This window comes from Staurois parvus, unplaced genomic scaffold (assembly GCF_062004578.1).
Source record: "Staurois parvus isolate SC_StPar_1 unplaced genomic scaffold, SC_StPar_1.0 ptg001490l, whole genome shotgun sequence".
Lineage (NCBI taxonomy): Eukaryota > Metazoa > Chordata > Amphibia > Anura > Ranidae > Staurois > Staurois parvus.
The window spans coordinates 1,056,647-1,078,345 of NW_028319286.1; the positions used below are offsets into that span (position 1 = coordinate 1,056,647).

The 21,699-nt window shown below is 45.4% G+C and overlaps 1 protein-coding gene across 1 annotated transcript in view; it reads left to right on the plus strand.

Annotated features, from left to right (window-relative positions):
* The window catches only part of STK35 (serine/threonine kinase 35), a 41,369-nt gene that overhangs the window by 11,217 nt on the left and 8,453 nt on the right, over window positions 1–21,699 (plus strand). Inside the window, exon 2 of the mRNA XM_089662567.1 lies at window positions 1,616–2,352. Within this exon, the coding sequence (XP_089518693.1) occupies window positions 1,616–2,340 (725 nt within the window). The 3' untranslated portion in view covers window positions 2,341–2,352. The remainder of the gene's footprint in view (window positions 1–1,615; window positions 2,353–21,699) is intronic.

Genomic DNA, 21,699 nt, shown 5'->3' on the forward strand with positions numbered 1-21,699 from the left:
TCCAGCTGAAAAACTAACAATCCACAAGTGACAATCTGTGCAGATATCGGTACACTAGCAGCAATAATACTTCAGTGTTGATGCTCCAGATCTGTGGGGTAAGAATACGCACTCACCAGATGCGTAATGTAAATACGCATTAAATCAGACAGCGGAGGTCACCTTTAGAAATCTGATATAGCCAAGCCAAGGGTAATCCTCCCTCTGGATAATGGTGGTGCCTCAGGAGCTCTGGGGTAGTAAAGGATCCAGTCAGCCAGAGGTCCCCTTTAGGGATGGGTGGGTGTAGAAGCCTGTCAGACAGGGACTCCCTCCTCTGGATACTGCAGTAGATCAGATGGGCTCTACAAAATTAATTGCTCTGCATGGGGAGACATAAGTGCCCATAGTGTAGTAGGTGATAAAACCAAATTTTATTAACCTTCCTTGTGGTATTCCCGAGTGTAGCTTGGGGTAAAGTTTCAGTACTACAAGCGGTAACCCCGAGCTTACCATGTGGCGCTGCTCTGTGATCTGTTCTTCTTACCTTGTCCTGCGCTCCCGTGATGTCCCTCCTGCAGTGTCCCCTGTAATGTCCTCTGTCGGATGCCGGCATCTGTCATCTGGGTTCCGTCCCCTGCAACGTCGGGACATACGGGGACGGAACGGCGGGAAATTTGAATGACAAAATGACATTCACTAAATACACTAAAATCACATAGTATAACATTCCTGTATCAAACCATTTCACATACATTTTGTCCCGAGTGCTTTGTCCGGCGCCCTGCCTGCATTGTTACTGTTCTTTCTGCCTGGAAACTGAGAAACGTCCATGGCCTCCAAAAAGCGTCCCTTTAGGTCAAAAGCGGTTTTAGACCAGCTAGAGAACAGCGATAGTAAATCAGAACCACTTGCAGAATTGAGTGATAATGATTCGTGGGGGAAATTCCTCATCAGACACTGAAAACGATTTTGCGACTTTGCTCAGTGATGTGCGAACATTACTTTTTTGTTTTATTATATTGAATTAAATTTATTATTTTTTATAATTTATTAAATTATAATTTGATTTCGTGTTTCAAATTTTAACATACCCAGGATGTTTACTAGACTCTTGTTCGGACAGATTTCAGTGAGTTATTCCTAAAAATTACAGGCCTACAATAAAAAAAATACATATTTCCATGCAAAAAAAATGTACCGCTTTGAGCACAGAAATATGGACATAATCAGACCACTAGGGAGGTTAATAGAATTAGCAAATTCATAAAATGACAATGATGGGAAAAAACACAGGAAAAATGGACTAACGGTCCATAAGTAAGATGGCCGCCGGGCCTTCACGTGGCTCCGGCGGCGTGACGTCATGGCGTACTGGCTCCTCCTAAGGACTTATCTGATTGTTATTGAGGTTTTATATTGGTTACCTTCCAGTGCTACAGCTGCTACCTATAGAGCGCTCACTTTTCTTTGTTGAAATATAAATTTGATCCACCAATAGAGAATGACCATTCTTACTACAAAAGTTGAACGAATTCTTGTCTAGTCAGCTTAACGATGTGATCAGCCAGCAATGAAGGCTTAAGCAGTTTTAGATATTTAACTTGAATTCTAACTTACCGTTTTTTGTTTGCAGGAGAACGTCTTTTTGGCTCTCCGGAAGAAGCCTGTTACCTTTGGTTCGTCATGGAGTTCTGCGAAGGTGGCGATCTCAATCAGTACATCTTATCCAGGAGGCCGGACCCTGCAACCAACAAAAGCTTTATGTTGCAGCTGACAAGTGCCATTGCCTTTCTGCACAAGAACCAGATCGTACATCGGGACCTCAAACCTGATAATATTCTGATTACCGAGCGATCGGGCGCTCCTGTGCTCAAAGTAGCAGACTTTGGCCTCAGCAAGGTATGCGCTGGGCTCGCTTCCCGGGGGAAGGAAACTACAGGGGAGGGAGCGAACGAGAACAAGACTGTGAACGTGAACAAATACTGGCTGTCGTCGGCCTGCGGCTCTGACTTTTACATGGCTCCGGAGGTGTGGGAAGGTCACTACACGGCTAAAGCTGACATATTTGCCCTGGGCATCATCATCTGGGCTATGATTGAGCGCATCACCTTTGTGGACGCAGAGACCAAGAAGGAGTTGCTGGGGACTTACATAAAGCAAGGCAGTGAGATTGTGCCTGTAGGGGAGGCGCTGCTAGAGAACCCAAAGATGGAACTTCACATCCCACAGAAACGCAGGACTTCCATGTCGGAGGGCATCCGGCAGCTGCTTAAGGACATGCTGGCCGCTAATCCTCAGGATCGGCCGGATGCGTTTGAGCTGGAGACACGGATGGACCAAGTTACATGTGCTGCTTGAGGCATTGCTCTGGTAAGAGGCTTGAGCAGAGTCTGGGTAGCACAGGTGTAGGATGGATGTTAGGATCTCATTAAGCCATCTTTCCTCCTGTCACTATCTGCTCACTAAAGTATGTGAACCCTAAGCACGGTTATCTCTAAAACAATTGATATTTTAAGTTTCACTTTTTGATTGTTTAATCTTCAATTTGTCCACCCAGAACATGCATATTAGGTGCTCCGACACCTTGGGGGAGACTTAAACTGCGGAGTGCGAAATCTGGAGCAGCTGTGCATGGTAGCCAATCGGCTTCTAACTTCAGCTTGTTTAACCCCTTCCTGCCGGCACCTCCCGGCCCTTTAAGAGTTTCTGAAGGCGGGGTTTAGGGATCACTTGATTGGGAAAGGTCCCGATCGAAAGAAGAAATCGGGACCTTTTCATCAGTACTGGACGTGTGCTGGGAGCGCGCTCTCGGCACATATGTATTTTGTATATTGAACGCAAATGTGCGGTCGCTCGGCGTCTAGGCCCAGACGGGAGGCCGCACATTTGTGTGCAGCTGGTGCCAAGGGGTTAACTAAGCTTTGACAAGCAGCAGCAGAGTGGACACTGACCTGTCATCCGCATGATCAGCAGAGATCCCTCGCTGAGCAGGCAGGTCCACCCCATGTGAATCCATGCAATCCGGTTGCAGTGCATTTTAATAAGTACTGCATGCACTTAGTGCGGTGGGATTTTTAGCCTATTCAAAATGAAATTGGAACTCACAGCGCATTCCTGTGATTAATGTGCGGGCATGATGTGAATTGGCCTTTAACCCCTTGATGCCGATCGCACGTAAATATGCGGCCTCTCTGCGTCTGGGCCTTGCCGTTGAGTGGCCGCATATTTGCACGCAATTAGAAAATGCATATGTGCAGAGAGCAATCTCCCAGCACATGTCAGACTCCCGGAAAGGTCCCGATCTCCTCTTTCGATCGGGACCTTTTCTGATCATGTGACGGCGAATCACGGCGTTCACGTGAACCTAAAAGCTCGTCCCGGCTTCTGAAACTCTTAAAGGGCCAGGAGGCGCCGGCACCAAGAGGTGAAGCTTTTGATAAAACCTGGAAGCTGATTGGTTTCTATGCAGTGCTGCGCCTAATCTTTACACTCCAGTTTTATTAAAGCAACCCCCTTGTGTATCCATAGAAACATGGCTGACTAGATCATCTGCTTTTAAAGCCCAGCTGTTGGATGTCAACCTATTCTTGCTTTTGGGTCCCTGTGCACTGCAAGGTATACAATGTTAAATTTAGGGGATGAGCAAAGGTGTAATGGTCCCTGCTGTCCTTTGTACATAATGCAGGGATGTTGGCCCTACTTGCTATTTGAGGGCATTGTGCAACTGTCCTTGAGCACTGTACGAGAGGCTTCAGGGGACTGGTTCCTCAGATGGAGGGAGCTTGCTTGAGTGGAATAATTAAAAAATTACTCGTGGTGCACCAAAATGAAAATTCTGGTGCCAAAACCAAAAATTCAAAATGTACTTAACCGAAACTGAAATGTGCAGTTTTTTAACCACTTGCCTACCGGGCACTTAAACCCCCTTATTTACCAGGCCAATTTTCAGCTTTCAGCGCTGCCGCACTTTGACAATTGCGCGGTCATGCAACATTGTACCCATATGAAATTTTGATAATTTTTTTCTCACAAATAGAGCTTTCTTTTGGTGGTATTTAATCGCCACTGGGCGCTTTACTTTTTGCGCTATAAATAAAAAAAGTGCAAAAAATTTGAAAAAAAAAGTTTCTTTGTTTCTATTATAAAATTTTTCAAACAGGTAATTTTTCTCCTTCACTGATGTGCGTTGATGAGGCGGCACTGATAGGCGGCACTGATGGGCACTGATAGGCGGCACTGATGGGCACTGATAGGCGGCACTGATGGGCACTGATAGGCGGCACTGATGGGCACTGATAGGCGGCACTGATGGGCACTGATAGGCGGCACTGATGGGCACTGATAGGCGGCACTGATGGGCACTGATAGGCGGCACTGATGGGCACTGATAGGCGGCACTGATGGGCACTGATAGGCGGCACTGATGGGCACTGATAGGCGGCACTGATGGGCACTGATAGGCGGCACTGATGGGCACTGATAGGCGGCACTGATGGGCACTGATAGGCGGCACTGATGGGCACTGATAGGCGGCACTGATGGGCACTGATAGGCGGCACTGATGGGCACTGATAGGCGGCACTGATGGGCACTGATAGGCGGCACTGATGGGCACTGATAGGCGGCACTGATGGGCACTGATAGGCGGCACTGATGGGCACTGATAGGCGGCACTAATATGCAGCACTGATAGGCAATACTAATATGCAGCACTGATAGGCAATACTAATATGCAGCACTGATAGGCAATACTAATATGCAGCACTGATAGGCAATACTAATATGCAGCACTGATAGGCAATACTAATATGCAGCACTGATAGGCAATACTAATATGCAGCACTGATAGGCAATACTAATATGCAGCACTGATAGGCAATACTAATATGCAGCACTGATAGGCAATACTAATATGCAGCACTGATAGGCAATACTAATATGCAGCACTGATAGGCAATACTAATATGCAGCACTGATAGGCAATACTAATATGCAGCACTGATAGGCAATACTAATATGCAGCACTGATAGGCAATACTAATATGCAGCACTGATAGGCAATACTAATATGCAGCACTGATAGGCAATACTAATATGCAGCACTGATAGGCAATACTAATATGCAGCACTGATAGGCAATACTAATATGCAGCACTGATAAGCGGCACTGATAGGTGACACGGATGATGGGTACTGATAGGTGACACGGATGATGGGCACTGACAGGCGGCACTGACAGGCGGCACTGACAGGCGGCACTGACCATCAGTGCCCTGATGATCGGTGCCGATCCCCGCTCTAACAACTGCCGGTTCTCGGCAGTACTTTCCTCACGATCTGACAGCTGAGAACCGGCACTTGCATTTCCCTCTGATCAGCGTGTCATTGGACACCGCTGATCACGTGGTAAAAGGCCTCTGTGATCGGCCTTTTACCACATCACGTGATCAGCTGTGTCCATAGGACACAGCGATCATGGAGATCGCCGGGTGCGCGCCCCCTGGGAGAGCGCGTTCTGGGGGGACTTCATATGACGTCCACTCAGAACTGGCCGGCCGCAGTTTAGCAGTCATTCGGCTATCTGCGGTCGGCAACTAGTTAAAAATGAGTATTTTTGGGAAAAAACGATTTGATTAAAACTATTTTTTTGAAAAATGAGGTTACGACGAATAGATACTCAACATGTCATTTTTTAAAATTGCGCACGCTCACGGAATGGCGTTAAACTGCAGTACTTTAACTTTACACTGCTAATCTGTAGAAATTTTTAAAGCATCACCCAAAAGGCCAGAGGTCTAGTGGGAGAATTATTGCTCTTGCTCTGACGTTCGTGGTGATACCTCACGTGTGTGGTTTGAACACCATTTACATATGTGGGCATAGCTTACGTATGTGTTAACTACTACGTGCGGGGAAGGGGGCACTTTAAACTTAATTTTTTTTGCACTGTCCCTTTAAAAAAAAATTTTTTAATCCCTTTTATTAAAATGCATGCATCCCTTGTGATAGAAATAATTAGTGACAGGTCCTCTTTATGGAAAGATATGGGGTCAATAAGACACCACATCTCTGCTGCAATGTAAAGCATTAGATCAGAAAAAGCATTGATCTTGTGCTTTAAAAAAAAAAATGGCCGCAATGGGAAGTGACATCGCTCCGGTCCTCCAAGGGCATAGAGATGAGAGGTGGACATCTTTCCTTCACTCTCATCTATGCCCAGCGCCAGGATCGATGGTTACTCAGGTAAGGTGAACTACCAAGCGGCGGCTGACGCTTGTGGAATGGCATGAAACTGTGGTACTTAAAATTCTCCATGGGTGTTGCTTTTAAAAATTTCTACAGGTTAGTGTAAAGTTAGGTCTAGTGCGAGAATTATTGCTCTTGCTCTGACGTTTGTGGCAATACCTCACGTGTGGTTTGAACACCATTTACATATGTGGGCATGGCCTACGTATGCATTCACCACTACGTGCGGGGACAGGGGTACTTTAAACATTTAATTTTTTTTTTTTTCACTTTTCCTTTAATCACTTTTATTCCTATCACAAGAAATGCATGCATCCCTTGTGATAGAAATAATTAGTGACAGGTCCTCTTTATGGAGAGATATGGGGTTAATAGGACCCCACATCTCTTCTGCAATCTAAAGCCTTGGATGAAAAAAAAAGTAATCTAGTGCTTTAAAAAAAAAAAAAATTGGCTGGAACCGGAAGTGACATCGCTCCGGTCCTCGAAAGGCATAGAGATGAGTGGCGGCCATCTTTCCTTCACTCATCTCTATGCCCAGCGCCGGGATCGTTCGATGATTTCTCAGGTATGGCTGAGAACTACCGAGTGGCTGCTGCGGCAATGCGTGGGGTTTTTACGGCACCTGTATCGGTGCTTTTTTATTCATTTCGGCCACCGAAATTACGTTGCATCCCTAAAAAAAATACTGTTCATCCACTAGCGTGCCCAAGCATTTAATCCTCGGTGTGTATGGGGCCCCCCTGAAAGAGTTTTTGTAATCTCTGGCGTTAGACTTCAGTAAGCAAGCGGTAGCAGCTCTTACCTATACTGCCAGCCTTCATGCTGAGCCTCTGGCTTCAGTCTAAGTACAGGGCAAGCAGTGGTATCTTATGAAATTATAAGCTAGAGAAGGTGTGGAATGTGAATCTGTTCTTTGATGTCTCCCTATTGGCTTTTGTACTAGTATCACTTGAGGCATTGTCTAGCACCTGAAGAAATACTGGGGATTTCAGACCTGTCGCCCTTCCCTGTGCTATGTCAGAAGAGCCCACTACCCCTTTTTTTGGATCTGTCAAGGCAACCTGTCTGGTCTAGCCTGATCAGTGTGCTAAAGCTTTTTTTAATGCGAACAGCTTGGTGTGAATCTTTAACCTGTTCGGCTAGAATCTGAGACGTTTTGTTGCTCCTGTACTTAGGCAGCTGCTCAGGATTCTGGGTATTGGCAAAAAGGCTTCCTCCAGTAAGAAGCAGACGCAATGCTGGAAAAAATTTGCTGCTCACTCATTTTGGTATCATATTAATGGAATGTCCGTTTCTTGCTAAAACCTTTTTTTAGGATGTTATGGGTAAGATTCCACTTTAAGAGCAGTATGGGCTACTCATGTCCCGCAATACAGGTACCATCTAATTTTTTCGGTGATTAAGTTAGTGTTGGCTGAGCACCTTTTTGACAAAGTTAAAGCGGAGCTCCACTCAACAGGGCGCTTTAAGACCTTCGCCCTCCCTTAGAGAGAAAACAGGTGGCGCACACACCTAATGCATTATCCAAGGTTTATTGTAGGAGTGAAAGAATGACCAACCTCTGATGCTGATGTATGATGAATGGAAAGTAAGAGCCTTGCTGTTGATGCCTGATCATCATACATCAGCATCAGAGGTTGGTCATCAGCTCTGAGGAAAGGGACTCGTCCCGGAAACGCGTCAGCCATTTGACGGCACTGACAGTAAACACCTTGCCTGCCGTTGTGGCCATTGTCATTTTTCTATGCTTTTTAGATACATGCTTCATCTGTGAGTGTTATTATTATTCTTTCACTCCTACAATAAACCTTGGATAATGCACTAAGTGTGTGCGCCACCTGTTTTCTCTCTATTCAGTGGCTGATTTCCGCGTCTGAGGAGGGCTGCACCCCTGGAGCATTTCCTTTGGTTGTCGCTGTCCTGGTACCCTTGGCTTCCCTTTTGGCTGTGCATATCCTGAGGTGCTGGAGAGTACATACGATATCCGCTTTGCCCTCCCTTGCCTACTTTGTCGTGTAATTGTGGTGTAGGGGAGTGAGTACCTAGTTTTTTTTGTTTTTTAATTCTTTAGGTAAGTTTTTAACAAAGAAAATGTAACCGAACAGAAGGTTCACCATAATGCAAACAAAAAAATGCAGTATACAAATGTCTGTACACAAATTAGCCAAAGGCACGGTGCATAGATACTAGAAATCTAGAGCAAACAATCAGGTTGCAGAAAGGAGATTGTCTGCTCCATGGCAATACAACTACTGTAGTCAAATGTTACACCAGTCATTGAAGAGATATTGTGACAATAGACAAAGTACATAGTCACTGACCGTAACCACAAGGGCAATGAGAGATAAAATAAACAAAACGATTGTGCCCAGCCGGATACGGGAGAAGGGTCGGGAACTGAGGTGGGTACCTAGTTTTGACGGGTATCTGCTCCCACTTTTCCTCCCCCCAGTCTTCTGGAACACATGATAGGGATGACTTGCGCATCCGCAGGGGCACCTGGCTTTGAAACCAAAATCCGCACAACCGGCTGCCCAGGTAGGTTGCTGGCGACAGGAACCTGGAGGATAGTGAAGAACTAGCCTGGGTGAGGTTGACGCTGCATTGTGGGCTAGGTAAGTGTCCAATAAGTCACCAGCTATAGGATTTGATTGAGGTGCCCATTCTTAGCTTGTATAATTGACTCCGGAAAGTTGGCTTATCAAATATCTGGTAATGTCCACGTTTTGAACTGCTTTGAAAGCCTAACTAGCCTGGGTGAGGTTGACGCTGCATTGTGGGCTAGGTAAGTGTCCATTAAGTCGCCAGCTATAGGATTTGATTGAGGTGCCCATTAGCTTGTATAATTATTGAATCTGGAAAGTTGGCTTATCCAATATCTGGTTATGTCCACGTTTTGAACTGCTTTGAAAGCCTAACTAGTCTGGGTGAGGTTGACGCTGCATTGTGGGCTAGGCAAGTGTCCATTAAGTCACCAGCTATAGGATTTGACTGAGGTGCCCATTCTTGGCTTGTATAATTGACTCCGGAAAGTTGGCTTATCAAATATCTGGTAATGTCCACGTTTTGAACTGAACTTTGAAAGCCTAACTAGTCTGGGTGAGGTTGACACTGCATTGTGGGCTAGGTAAGTGTCCTTTAAGTCAGCAGCTATAGGATTTGACTTTGAGGTGCCCATTCTTACCTTGTCTAATTATTGAATCCGGAAAGTTGGGTTATCAAATATCTGGTGTTGTCCAAGTTTGAAGGCCTAACTTTAAACTAGCTGCATGCCTCTTAAGACTTGGGGTGCTGCTTAGGTGGTCCAAATCTTTAGTGTTTGCTTTAAAGTAGGGATGGTTCAGAAGCCTTTTCAGATGTTCCTTCCTCTTCCTGCTCAAGAAAGGTTTCCCTTTTTTGTCATGGTGACTGTCATGGGTACACAGGGGAGATAGAAAACTTCCAATGGCTTTCCATTTTCTAGTGACAACTTGGGGAGTTGAGTATTCCATTAGAGAATTCTACAGAAAGTGAAGGGAAATCTTCCTGATGGCTTTTTAGGTGGTCACGCATATCTTAGAGGCAAGCTGGACTGTCGCCTGTGTTAGACTTGGGGCAGTCTGATCGTGGACTGACCTGAAGCCATGTTTTTCTGAAATCTCCCTGATTCTTAAGAGTTTTTAACCTACAACTTGGTTTTGGTCTTCCAGGCTGTCACACCATCGTTGTGCACCTTTTCCTAGTCAGGTCATCACATGTCCCCAGCTTCTCTAGCTTGAGGGGCCATGCTGTCGTAGCTGGTGACTTGTATGTAGTACTCTAGGATTTTTTGATAACTCCTTAGTGTTACCGAATACATTGCTACTTGAAGCTGTGCTAGCTTTAACCCTTAGCATTTAGGGTTGGTCTTCCTCAACTTGTTTGGGGTTCATGCACACAGCCTTAAGATTTTATGTAGGATTTTGCCGGCAGTAAGATCCTACATAACATTTGTACACAATGCATGAGGTGTTTGTGCTTTTGTTTACATGCATACAGTTAAAATGTGAACTATTGGTTGGGATCCAGCGTCCTTGATTGGTTGCTGCCTTGCATCTTTTTTTTGTTTTTTTGCATGCAGGCAGCCATTCGTGGCTGGCATGTCAACACAATAGTGTGGAATGCAGCAGATTACTCAAGGTCAGCCCTGGGTAAGCCAGTGCAGCTTGTTTGCACTGCACACATCGAAATGTTAGGGATGCACCGAAGTTTCGGTGGCCGAAATGTGATCTAATCTTTACATTGCAGAGGAGAGATGTGGGGTCTTATTGACCCCATATCTCTCCATAAAGAGGACCTGTCAATTATTTCTTTCACAAGGGATACATGCATTTCTTGTGATAAGAATAAGTGATTACATTTTTTTTAAATGGACAGTGCAAAAAAAGTTTAAAGTGCTCGCACGTAGTGGTGAACGCATACGTAGGCCATGCCCACATATGTAAATGGTGTTCAAACCACACACGTGCGGTATTGCCACGAACGTCAGAACAAGAGCAATAATTCTTGAACTAGATCTCTAACTTTACTCTACTACCCTGTAGAAATTTTTAAAGCACCCACGGAGATTAAGTACCAAAGTTCCACGCCATTCCACAAGCGTGTGCAATTTTAAAGCCCTGTACCATGTGACCTCTGTGATCATTCACAGACATTACAGGATTTATATAGCGCCAACAGTTTGCGCAGCGCTTTACAAAATGAATGACATGTTGGGTATCTACTTGCCGTAACATCCTTTCTTATTTCCCAAAAAATTGGGATATATATTGTGTTTTGGGGTTTTTATCTGTTTTTTTTTTTTTTAAATCATTTTTAAACTGCACGTTTTTGTTTTTGGCCAAGTGCATTTTGAATTTTTGTTAAGGCACCAGAATTTTTATTTCGGTGCACCACTACTAAATGTTGGCAAAAACCTTTAGATGTGGGCAGTTTAAAATGCCATTCATGTGCAATACGCGTTTACTGATCTTTACATGGACCTATAGAATAATCACTGATGCGGCATGGGCCCGTAGAAAGTACATTTCAGGGCATTAGAAAGCCGTGTTTTTTCTTTTCTTCCTGCAGCTATGTGCAATGAGCCCTTGGCACATTCAGTAGTGTTGCTGCTTGGCATGTTCCAAGTATTGTAAAGCCCTGTCTGGAGAAGTAGGGTGATCATGGCACTAAAGCATACGTTTAGGTGGACTATCATCCCCTGTATCTTCCTTTCACCAGCGAGAAGACGCAGTGCTTCCAGACTGCTCAGTTATGAATTCATCTGACCATTCATGCTTTAATAATGCGGCTTATATAACTTGCCCTGAGCCTAGGGGGCTGTGGGGTGGATCGTACAGCTGCTTCCTGAGAGCTGCCACCTCTGCACATTCCTCTACACCAGCCCCCCCTCTACTTTGTCCCCAGCACTTACTGTCCTAAATCCTCACGTGGCCGTGCCAGCTTGCCTATGCCATGTTGCCCCCTCCACTCGTGCTGAGAAACCTTTTATCATGTCACATGTGCTAGCTCAGAAATGGGTCAGCCAGTCATTAAGGCCAGTGCTGATGCTGCTTTGACGGTGTGATGCGGATGTGTTTTCAGTGTAGTGCTCAATGGCCGCTACCTGGCAGGATTAATATGGGAGGGCAATTTTGGAGATTTGCGTGCAGTTGTACTAGAGCGTTGCTGCACTTTCTGTGGCAGTATGCTGGAAGATAGTGCCTTTACGGATTTAGGTTTCTTCCTTGCCATGCTATCATCAAAACCAATCTTTCTCAACCGGGGTGCCTTGAGGTTTCTTCAGGGGTGCCTTGAGGTTTCTTCAGGGGTGCCTTGAGGTTTCTTCAGGGGTGCCTTGAGGTTTCTTCAGGGGTGCCTTGAGGTTTCTTCAGGGGTGCCTTGAGGTTTCTTCAGGGGTGCCTTGAGGTTTCTTCAGGGGTGCCTTGAGGTTTCTTCAGGGGTGCCTTGAGGTTTCTTCAGGGGTGCCTTGAGGTTTCTTCAGGGGTGCCTTGAGGTTTCTTCAGGGGTGCCTTGAGGTTTCTTCAGGGGTGCCTTGAGGTTTCTTCAGGGGTGCCTTGAGGTTTCTTCAGGGGTGCCTTGAGGTTTCTTCAGGGGTGCCTTGAGGTTTCTTCAGGGGTGCCTTGAGGTTTCTTCAGGGGTGCCTTGAGGTTTCTTCAGGGGTGCCTTGAGGTTTCTTCAGGGGTGCCTTGAGGTTTCTTCAGGGGTGCCTTGAGGTTTCTTCAGGGGTGCCTTGAGGTTTCTTCAGGGGTGCCTTGGCAAATTGTATAAAATTTGCCCAAAACTTGTGTACAAGCCAACAGAAGGACAAGCCTGCCTTTTAGTTAGTCAAAGGTTTTCATTGTGCACCATTACAGCCTTCTACCCACCAGCGTCCTGACAACAATGACATCAGTTGTCAGCTGCCTGCACAGCATCCAAGTTTGACCCTCCCCTGCCCCTCTGTCAGTACTGGTGTCACTGATGGATAAAAACTGAGGGAGAAGAGAAACACTGGATTACTAGTCTGTACCGGTGTGCAAAAGTGTATTTGTTTTGGAAGAATAAATCCCCTCTAATGTTGGGTGTCCTACATGTGTGGATGTTGCTGCGTTTATATGAAACTTTTTTGTAAGTTTTACACATTTTAGAATGGGGTGCCTCAAGATTGTCTAATTTCAAAGGGTGCCTCGGGACTGTCCGTAATTTCAAAGGGTGCCTCGAGACTGTCCATAATTTTAAAGGGTGTCTCAAATGAAAGGTTGAGAAACACTGATCTAAACCTTGTACACCTTAACACTAGGTGCACATCTGTGCAGGTGGTGCCGCTGCGGATCCCACCAAAAATTGCTGACCCGCGGGCGGGTGCCATTAGTTCTAGTTTTTTGCACCTTTAGGATGCATGGGCTGCCTTAAATGCAGCCTGCATAAATGGTTGCCCTCCATTGCACCTGCATATTGCATCTAGATGTACTTTAACCACCTCCCGTCCGGCCGTTGTATATAAACGGCCAGACGGTGGCAGTGCAGGGGCGGGTGGCCATTTATAAATGTGACTGATGTGAATGTATTATATATGTAAAGTGTTGCGTAACTTGACGGCGCTATAGAAGTACCTGTAATAAAGCTGAAAATCGGCCTGGACAGGAAGGGGGTTAAAGTGTCCGGACTTAAAGTGGTTAAAATAGAATGCTTGCACAGACTCATGGCTCGCCCATTGTGGCGGTGAGTACAAGCAGTTATACGAACATGTAAATCCCCTCTAACAAGCTTTAACTATGCAAGCTCTTGCAGGATGATTGTACAAGTTCTAGGTTATGATTTCCCTATCTTGATATCGCTAATCAATTTTACGGCCTACCTTGTATTTAATGGGACGTTTTATATCCTGAAAGTAGAGCGGTGGTGGGTGAAAATATTTGTTTAGTCCTCCTTTTTAGTCAAATGAGTAATGCCTTATGTAGGCATTTCATCCAGCCAGTTGGGGCGAAGGTAAGTCTCCTTACAGGCCCTCCAAAATAAAATCTGCGGAAGCTGGAGCATGCTGCTTGGCGAATTGGCCATCTGGTTTCCAGACACCCCCACAAACTTTAGCTCCAATGGTTGTAAAGTATAAAGGTAAAACCAGTTTGTTTACGATAGAAGTGAGATGTATTCGAACATCTGTCAGTTTTTTGCTGTTTCCCTATTGGGGAGGTTCACTTTGCCCTGTTTACTGTTCTTGAAAATAAAGCCCAAATTTTTGGTTGTCCCCAGAAAAGTAAGGAAATGTTCCAGTTGGGGCGCTGTTTCTGTGGACATGGGGCGCTGTTTCTGTGGACATGGGGCGCTGTTTCTGTGGACATGGGGCGCTGTTTCTGTGGACATGGGGCGCTGTTTCTGTGGACATGGGGCGCTGTTTCTGTGGACATGGGGCGCTGTTTCTGTGGACATGGGGCGCTGTTTCTGTGGACATGGGGCGCTGTTTCTGTGGACATGGGGCGCTGTTTCTGTGGACATGGGGCGCTGTTTCTGTGGACATGGGGCGCTGTTTCTGTGGACATGGGGCGCTGTTTCTGTGGACATGGGGCGCTGTTTCTGTGGACATGGGGCGCTGTTTCTGTGGACATGGGGCGCTGTTTCTGTGGACATGGGGCGCTGTTTCTGTGGACATGGGGCGCTGTTTCTGTGGACATGGGGCGCTGTTTCTGTGGACATGGGGCGCTGTTTCTGTGGACATGGGGCGCTGTTTCTGTGGACATGGGGCGCTGTTTCTGTGGACATGGGGCGCTGTTTCTGTGGACATGGGGCGCTGTTTCTGTGGACATGGGGCGCTGTTTCTGTGGACATGGGGCGCTGTTTCTGTGGACATGGGGCGCTGTTTCTGTGGACATGGGGCGCTGTTTCTGTGGACATGGGGCGCTGTCTCTGTGGACATGGGGCGCTGTCTCTGTGGACATGGGGCGCTGTCTCTGTGGACATGGGGCGCTGTCTCTGTGGACATGGGGCGCTGTCTCTGTGGACATGGGGCGCCCTTAACCACTTGCCCTCCACAGGATTTACCCCCCTTCCTGACCAGGCCATTTTTTTGCATTACGGCGGTGCGTTACTTTGACAGTTGCACGGTCATGCAAGGATGCACCCAAATGAAATTTACGTCGTCGGGTTTTTTTTTTTTTTTCCCCCCATGAATTGAGCTTTCTTTCGGTGGTATTTGATTGCCTGTGCAGTATTTGCGCTATAACTGACTGAGTTTTTGTTTACTTTTTGCTTTTAAACATGTCCAGTAAAAAAAATTTTAAATCAAATGTAGGCCAAAATGTATTCTGCTCCATATCTTTGCTACAAATAAATCGCAATACGTGTAAATTAATTGGTTTGCGTGAAAGTTAAAGTGTCTACAAATGGCGGTATAGATACTGGAATTTTTTTTTCAATACTAGTAATGATGGTGATGAGCAACTTATAGCTGGACTGCAGCGGGCATTCTGACACTGGGGGGGGAACTGTCTTGATGTCACTGACATCCCCAATGACACCAATACAGTGATAAAAAAAAAAAGGTTCAAAGGGTTGTGTGCTGGGAGTTTTACTAGGGGGCTGTGCTGCACTGTAAGCACACTGCTTTGGATGGCTGTGCACCCGTGCTGCCCTGTAGCAGTATTTTTGCTATATCGCGGATGTGAAGCGTTTAATTTGCAGGGATTTCCTCACTTCCTGTTTGGCTATGGGACAGGAAGTGAAGAGCAATCTCACCAAAGGGACAGATGGCAAAAAACCTTAAAAGGGTTATAAACCCTCCCTTAACCATTTCAATACCATGCAATTTTCCCCCTTCCTGCCCAGGCCATTTTTCAGGTTTCAGAGCTCTCACACTTTGAATGACAATTGCGCGGTCATACAACATTGTACCCAAACTAAAATTTTATCATTTTCTTCACACAACTAGAGCTTTCTTTTGGTGGTATTTAATCACCGCTGGGGTTTTTATTTTTTGCTAAATTAACAAAAAAAGACCAAAAATTTTGAAAAAAAAAACAAGTTTTTCTTTGTTTCTGTTATAAAAGTTTACAAATAAATAATTCATAAATTTAGGCCGAGATGTATTCTGCTACATGTCTTTGGTGAAAATAACCCAAATTAGGATGTATTATTTAGTTTGTAGGAAAGTTATAGAGTTCACAAACTATGGTATAGATCTGAAAATTGATCAATCCTGAAGTACTGACAGCCAATCTAATTTCTTGAGGTCCAAGAATGTCAGAATAGTACAGATATCCCCAAATGACCCCTTTTTGCAGAGTAGACAGTCCGACGTACTTCATAAGAGGAATGGCGAGTTTTTTGAAGTTGTTTTTTTTGTCATAATTTTTCGAAAAATTTAAAAAATTTTCACTATTTATTTTTTTTACATACTGTCACCAGTGCAGTACAGCGTCATATAACTGGCATGGCGGTGAACAGGGACACTGGTGACCGTATGAAAAAAAAAAATATATATTATTTTATTTTTAATTTTTTATTACTTTATTTTTTTTAAGATTTTTTTTTTCATATTTTACTATGACCAAAGTAGTACAATGTTACCATAGTAACATTGTACTACTTTGGGGAAGTGATCAGTATTTTTTTTTTTTTTACACAATTTGCTTATAGCAAAGAATTACTTTGCTATAAGCAAGCATTTACCTGAATGAAATCGATTCATTCAGGTTTTTTTTTTTTGTGCTTAGCTGTGATTTGGTCACAGCTAATCACATGACATGTGCATGTGATTAGCTGTGACCATTCACAGCTAGGCACTAGTATACAATGGATGGCATGAATGAAGCCATCCATTGTATACAACTGTCATGTGACCTGCTGTGATTGGGCACAGCAGGTCACATGGTACCAGCAACGGGGGCCGGTACTCGGATCTGTCATCGGCCGTGTCCGAGGTACACGGCCGGTGAGAGATCGCGCCGCTCTGCATTAGCGCAAACTGCGCATGTGCGGGAGCACGCCAAATGGCGTGCACCCGGAATGCAGAAGCAGTTTTGAAGCCGCCAAACGGCCATTGGCCGGGTGGCTAATGGTTAATCTATATCTAAAATGAGGAAACACTTGCTTAGTTCTACTTTAACTAGGAAGACAAGAGATTGGAAATGTAGTGTAACAAAATTGTTGGGTTGTAACCTCCGGTTTCCCATTGGGGACACTTTGGCTGCCCATATATTATGCAAATTCCTTTAGCCGCAGGGTGAAGGAAAGAATTGCACTATTCCTTATGGGGGAATCCCTCCTGCAGCATTGCACTGATCTGCTGGGGGGAGGGTTTCCTCCACAAGAAGAATACAATGATCACTGCTGGTGGCTATAGCCGTTGACAGTGATTGAACAAGGCAGGCTTGTATTGAAGTCAGTTGACTTCTGTCCAACCAGTCTGCCCATAGATGGATCAAAATGTCTTGTTCCTAATGAATTGGCTGAATTTTGATAATCTATTACTGGCTTTATCTTCACTTGCCGTCCTGAGGCAATAATGTGAATTTCTAGAGGAATTTCCCCTTAAACGATCACTAATTTCTTTCACTTCATCTCCTAATCCAGTGATGGCTCTCAATTTGCATTCCCTATCATTTTCTGGGGGAATAGTGGTCAAGAGAATCTCCCCTGCAGACTGCAATAAAATTTGTTTACAACCCTTCTATACTGCTATGCAGTTTTTGGATTTATGTACTTTTTAGCCATGTCAGTGTGCCTGTGCCATGAAGAAGCAACGCGCTCTTACAGAAATCCAATGGCTTGGCTGCCAGGCGATGACTTCTGCCAGTATTTGACTCCTAATGTAAGGCCAGAAGTGTATTTTTGTCTTATATTTTGAAAAGGTCATTGTTTACAGAGCCTATAGCTCAAGCTACAGTCAGGTCCATAAATATTGGGACATCGACACAATTCTAACATTTTTGGCTCTATACACCACAATGAATTTGCGTTGCGTTCCTTCTTTTTAAGAATGTTCCAAACAGCTGTTTTGGCCACACCTAATGTTTTTGCTATCTCTCTGATGGGTTTGTTTTGTTTTTTCAGCCTGATGATGGCTTCACTGATAGTGACAGCTCTTTGGATCTCATCTTGAGAGTTGACAGCAACAGATTCCAAATGCAAATAGCACACTTGAAATGAACTCTGGACCTTTTATCTGCTCATTGTAATTGGGATAATGAGGGAATAACACACACCTGGCCATGGAACAGCTGAGAAGCCAATTGTCCCATTACTTTTGGTCCCTTAACAAGTGGGAGGCACATATGCAAACTGTTGTAATTCCTACACCGTTCACCTGATCTGGATGTAAATACCCTCAAATTAAAGCTGACAGTCTGCAATTAAATCACATCTTGTTCGTTTCATTTCAAATCCATTGTGGTGGTGCATAGAGCCGAAAATGTTAGAATTGTGTCGATGTCCCAATATTTATGGACCTGACTGTATGAGCCTTCCCCTTGATGGTTGTCTGACACTTCAGAACTGAGTATTTGTGCTGAGAATCCTTTTTTTGCATGTTTTTGACCATCTAGGTATAACTTGGTATCTAAAGTTGTATTACAGCTCCCCAGTGCTTAGGTTGGACTGCTGCGTTAGCCTTTCAGGTTCTTACCTAGTGGTCCTACCAGTAACATGTCCATCCTATGGTAGTGCCTGAGCTTTCAGCCAGAACACGTGGGCTATAGAACACCTCCCTTATCTCCATGGCAAAGGTGGGTGGTATTCTGTAGTTCAGAGCAGATAACTGACATAAGGCAGCAGTGAGTTTTTCTTGCACTTGCTGGGGATACAACAAAACTAATTCATTGGGATGGTTAACGCAAGCAAAAGGCAGCAAATGTAAGATTTTAAATTGAGGGTTTTTTTTTTAAGAAAACGTTTCATTAACTTTATACCCCCACATGCGATTATCTCTTCAGATCCCAGGAACACCTGAGGCACCGCATGGGTTTAAGATTTCAGATTGTTCCCAGCTGTACCTGTAAGGCAGCCAGTGCTGCTGCTGTCCACATGGGATGGTTGTTGTTTCCTTCATACATAAGCAGGTTCACTATAGGGATGAACTGTTCCCAGACATTAGAGATGACATGGATTTCATAAAGTTATTTCCTGCGGATTCTTCCCAAATCCTCCCCGTTCCTTCAAACTTCTTTGATATACAGTTAATGCACAATACCCCGTGGGCTTGTGGATATTGGTTCTTGAAACATTATGTTCTGTAAAGTAGCATGCCGGATTGTTTACCTGTCATTGTCCACTTAGCTGGCAAACCAATTGTAGCTGAAGGCACACGGCCCCGTTTTTCTCCTACCTTTAGCCCGGGTTCACACTGATGCGGTCCGGAATTCGCGTTTTCTGTGCGACCACCGCATCAGAATCGCACCCCGTTCATGCGAACCGCTGCGGGTGTGTTAACGCCCCAAAATCGGTCCGCAAAACGCGGTGAGATGTGCAGAATTGGATCACATAGGTGAATACCCGTGCGATCTGATTCTAGTGCGGACCAAATAAAGGGTCCTGCACCTTTCTGGTGCGGTACGGTTAGAGCCATACAAAATGTACAACTCCAATCGCACCGCACACAAATCGCATGTGATTTCCACAGGAATGCGGTGAGGTTCCTGTGCGAGTCACATGTGATGCACCGCATATGTGAACCCGGGCTTAGTGGGCATTTGGATGAAATAACTTCTCTGCAATGCTTGCACTCCCCTGAGCATCCTCTTAACCACTTGCCCTCCAGAGAAATGACCCCCCCCCCCTTCCTGACAAGGCCATATTTTGCATTACGATGCTGTTACTTTGACAATTGCACGGTCATGCAATGCTGCACCCAAATTAAATTTACGTCTTTTTTTTTTTTTTTTTTTCACTCCCACGAATTTAGATTTTTTTTGTGATACGGCGCTGCGTACTTTAACTGACAATTGTGGTCATGCAACTCTGTACATGAAATGTCATTTGTTCCCTCAGAGCATTCTTTCGGTTGTATTTGATCATCTCTGCTTTTGGGTTTTGCACTAGAAGCAATCAATTTTGAAGAAAACTTTTGCTATGAAACTTATCCAATAAAAAATACAAAGTCTTCAGAAGTTAGGCCAAAATGTTTTCTGCTACATGTCTTCAACAAAACCACAACCTTAATGTGTGAATTGGTTTACGTGAAAGTTATAGCGTTTGCAAATGGTGTATATATACTGGAATCTTTTTATAGTAGTAATGGCGGCGATCAGCGACTTAGTGGGACACTGGTGGGCATTCTGAAACTGGGTGGAAACTAAAGGCCACTAACCTCTCCAGTGACACCAATACAGTGATCAGTGCTAATAAAAAGCAGACATTGTACTTACACTGGGCAGGAAGGGGTTAACATATGGGGCGATCAAAGGGTTAACTGTGTTGTGCTTACACTGTGTGCTGTTTTACTAGGGAGACATGCTGCTTTCTCTCTGCTGTGCAGAGAGCAGCATATCCATGCTGACAGGAGAGATCGGTGTTGACACAGATCTCTTCCCCCTCCGCTTTAGTGGCAATCAGTGCCAGCTGAGAATCGCCGGCTGGGACCTGGTGATTGACATCCACTGCAACCAATGGCAGTGCAGGTAGGACGCCACGCGCATGCTCCCTATCTGGACCTGTGAAATCGCGTGTCTGATTTTTGCACAGTGTGACCACTCTGTAGCAGTATATCTGCTATAGAGCGGTAGGAAAGTGTTTAATGCTGCTAGTATTTATTTTATTTCAGGTACTTCTATAGCGCCGTCGATTTACGCAGCACTTTACATATATATTGTACATTCACATCAGTCCCTAACCCTCAAGGGACGTACAATCTAAGGTCCCTAACCCTCAAGGGGCGTACAATCTAAGGTCCTTAGCTTACATTCATACATACACATACTAGGGCCAATTTAGACAGGATCTAATTCACCTATAAGCATGTCTTTGGAGTGTGAGAGGAAACCCACGCAGGCACAGGGAAAACATGCAAACTCCAGGCAGGAGGTGCCGTGGTTGGGATTCGAACCAACGACCCTAGTGCTGCCAGGCAGAAGTGCTAACCATTTAGCCACTGTGCTGCCCTAGTATAGAAATTCCTATTCTGCCAGACGTCAATTGCATTTCAATTCAGTTGGCTCAAAAGATGGAAACTGGAATTCTGATGGTCAGTGCTTTATCACCTCTTGGAGTCCCCTGCCAATATGGTCTGCCCTTTCAGGTGCACCCTTCCAGGGCTATCGGTCCTTGCCATCCTCACTGCTCACCTTCCCTGCAGCCTCCATCTCCGGGGCCGCTCGCTCATCTTGTGGAGATGGCACCTGGAGCCGAGGTGTTCACTCCCCACACCTGCTATCACCGGACCACTGTTTGCATTTTAGGAGGTCTTTTCCCTCCAGGGCTATCGGTCCTTGCCATCCTCACTGCTCACCTTCCCCGCAGCCTCCATCTCCGGGGCCACCCGCTCACTTTGTGGAGATGGCACCTGGAGCCGAGGTTTTCAGTCCCCACCACCTGCTACCACCAGACCAATGTTCGCATCTTAGGAGGTCTTCTCATTCCAGGGCTATCGATCCTTGCCATCCTCACTGCTCACCTTCCCCGCAGCCTCAATCTCTGGGGCCGCCCGCTCACTTTGTGGAGATGGCACCTGGAGCCGAGGTGTTCACTCCCCACACCTACCACCAGACCAGAATTCTCCATGACGAGGACTCTATTGGCCCAGGGCCCTCGGGCAGTGCCTGATTGGTCAGTCTGCTGCCTGGCCAGTCTCAACTGGGCAGGCAGAAGGGAAGGCAGAGCCCCCGGGACAGACATTCTTGATCACAGGCAAATTAGGCGGCCGCGACCCCTTAGGCAACTGTCTAATTTGCCCAATTAAAGTCGCCTGACTACCTATGGTTGCTAGATTGGAACATTGCACTTGGATGGGTTTTATGACCTTGCACTGTATGGCAGTGTGAA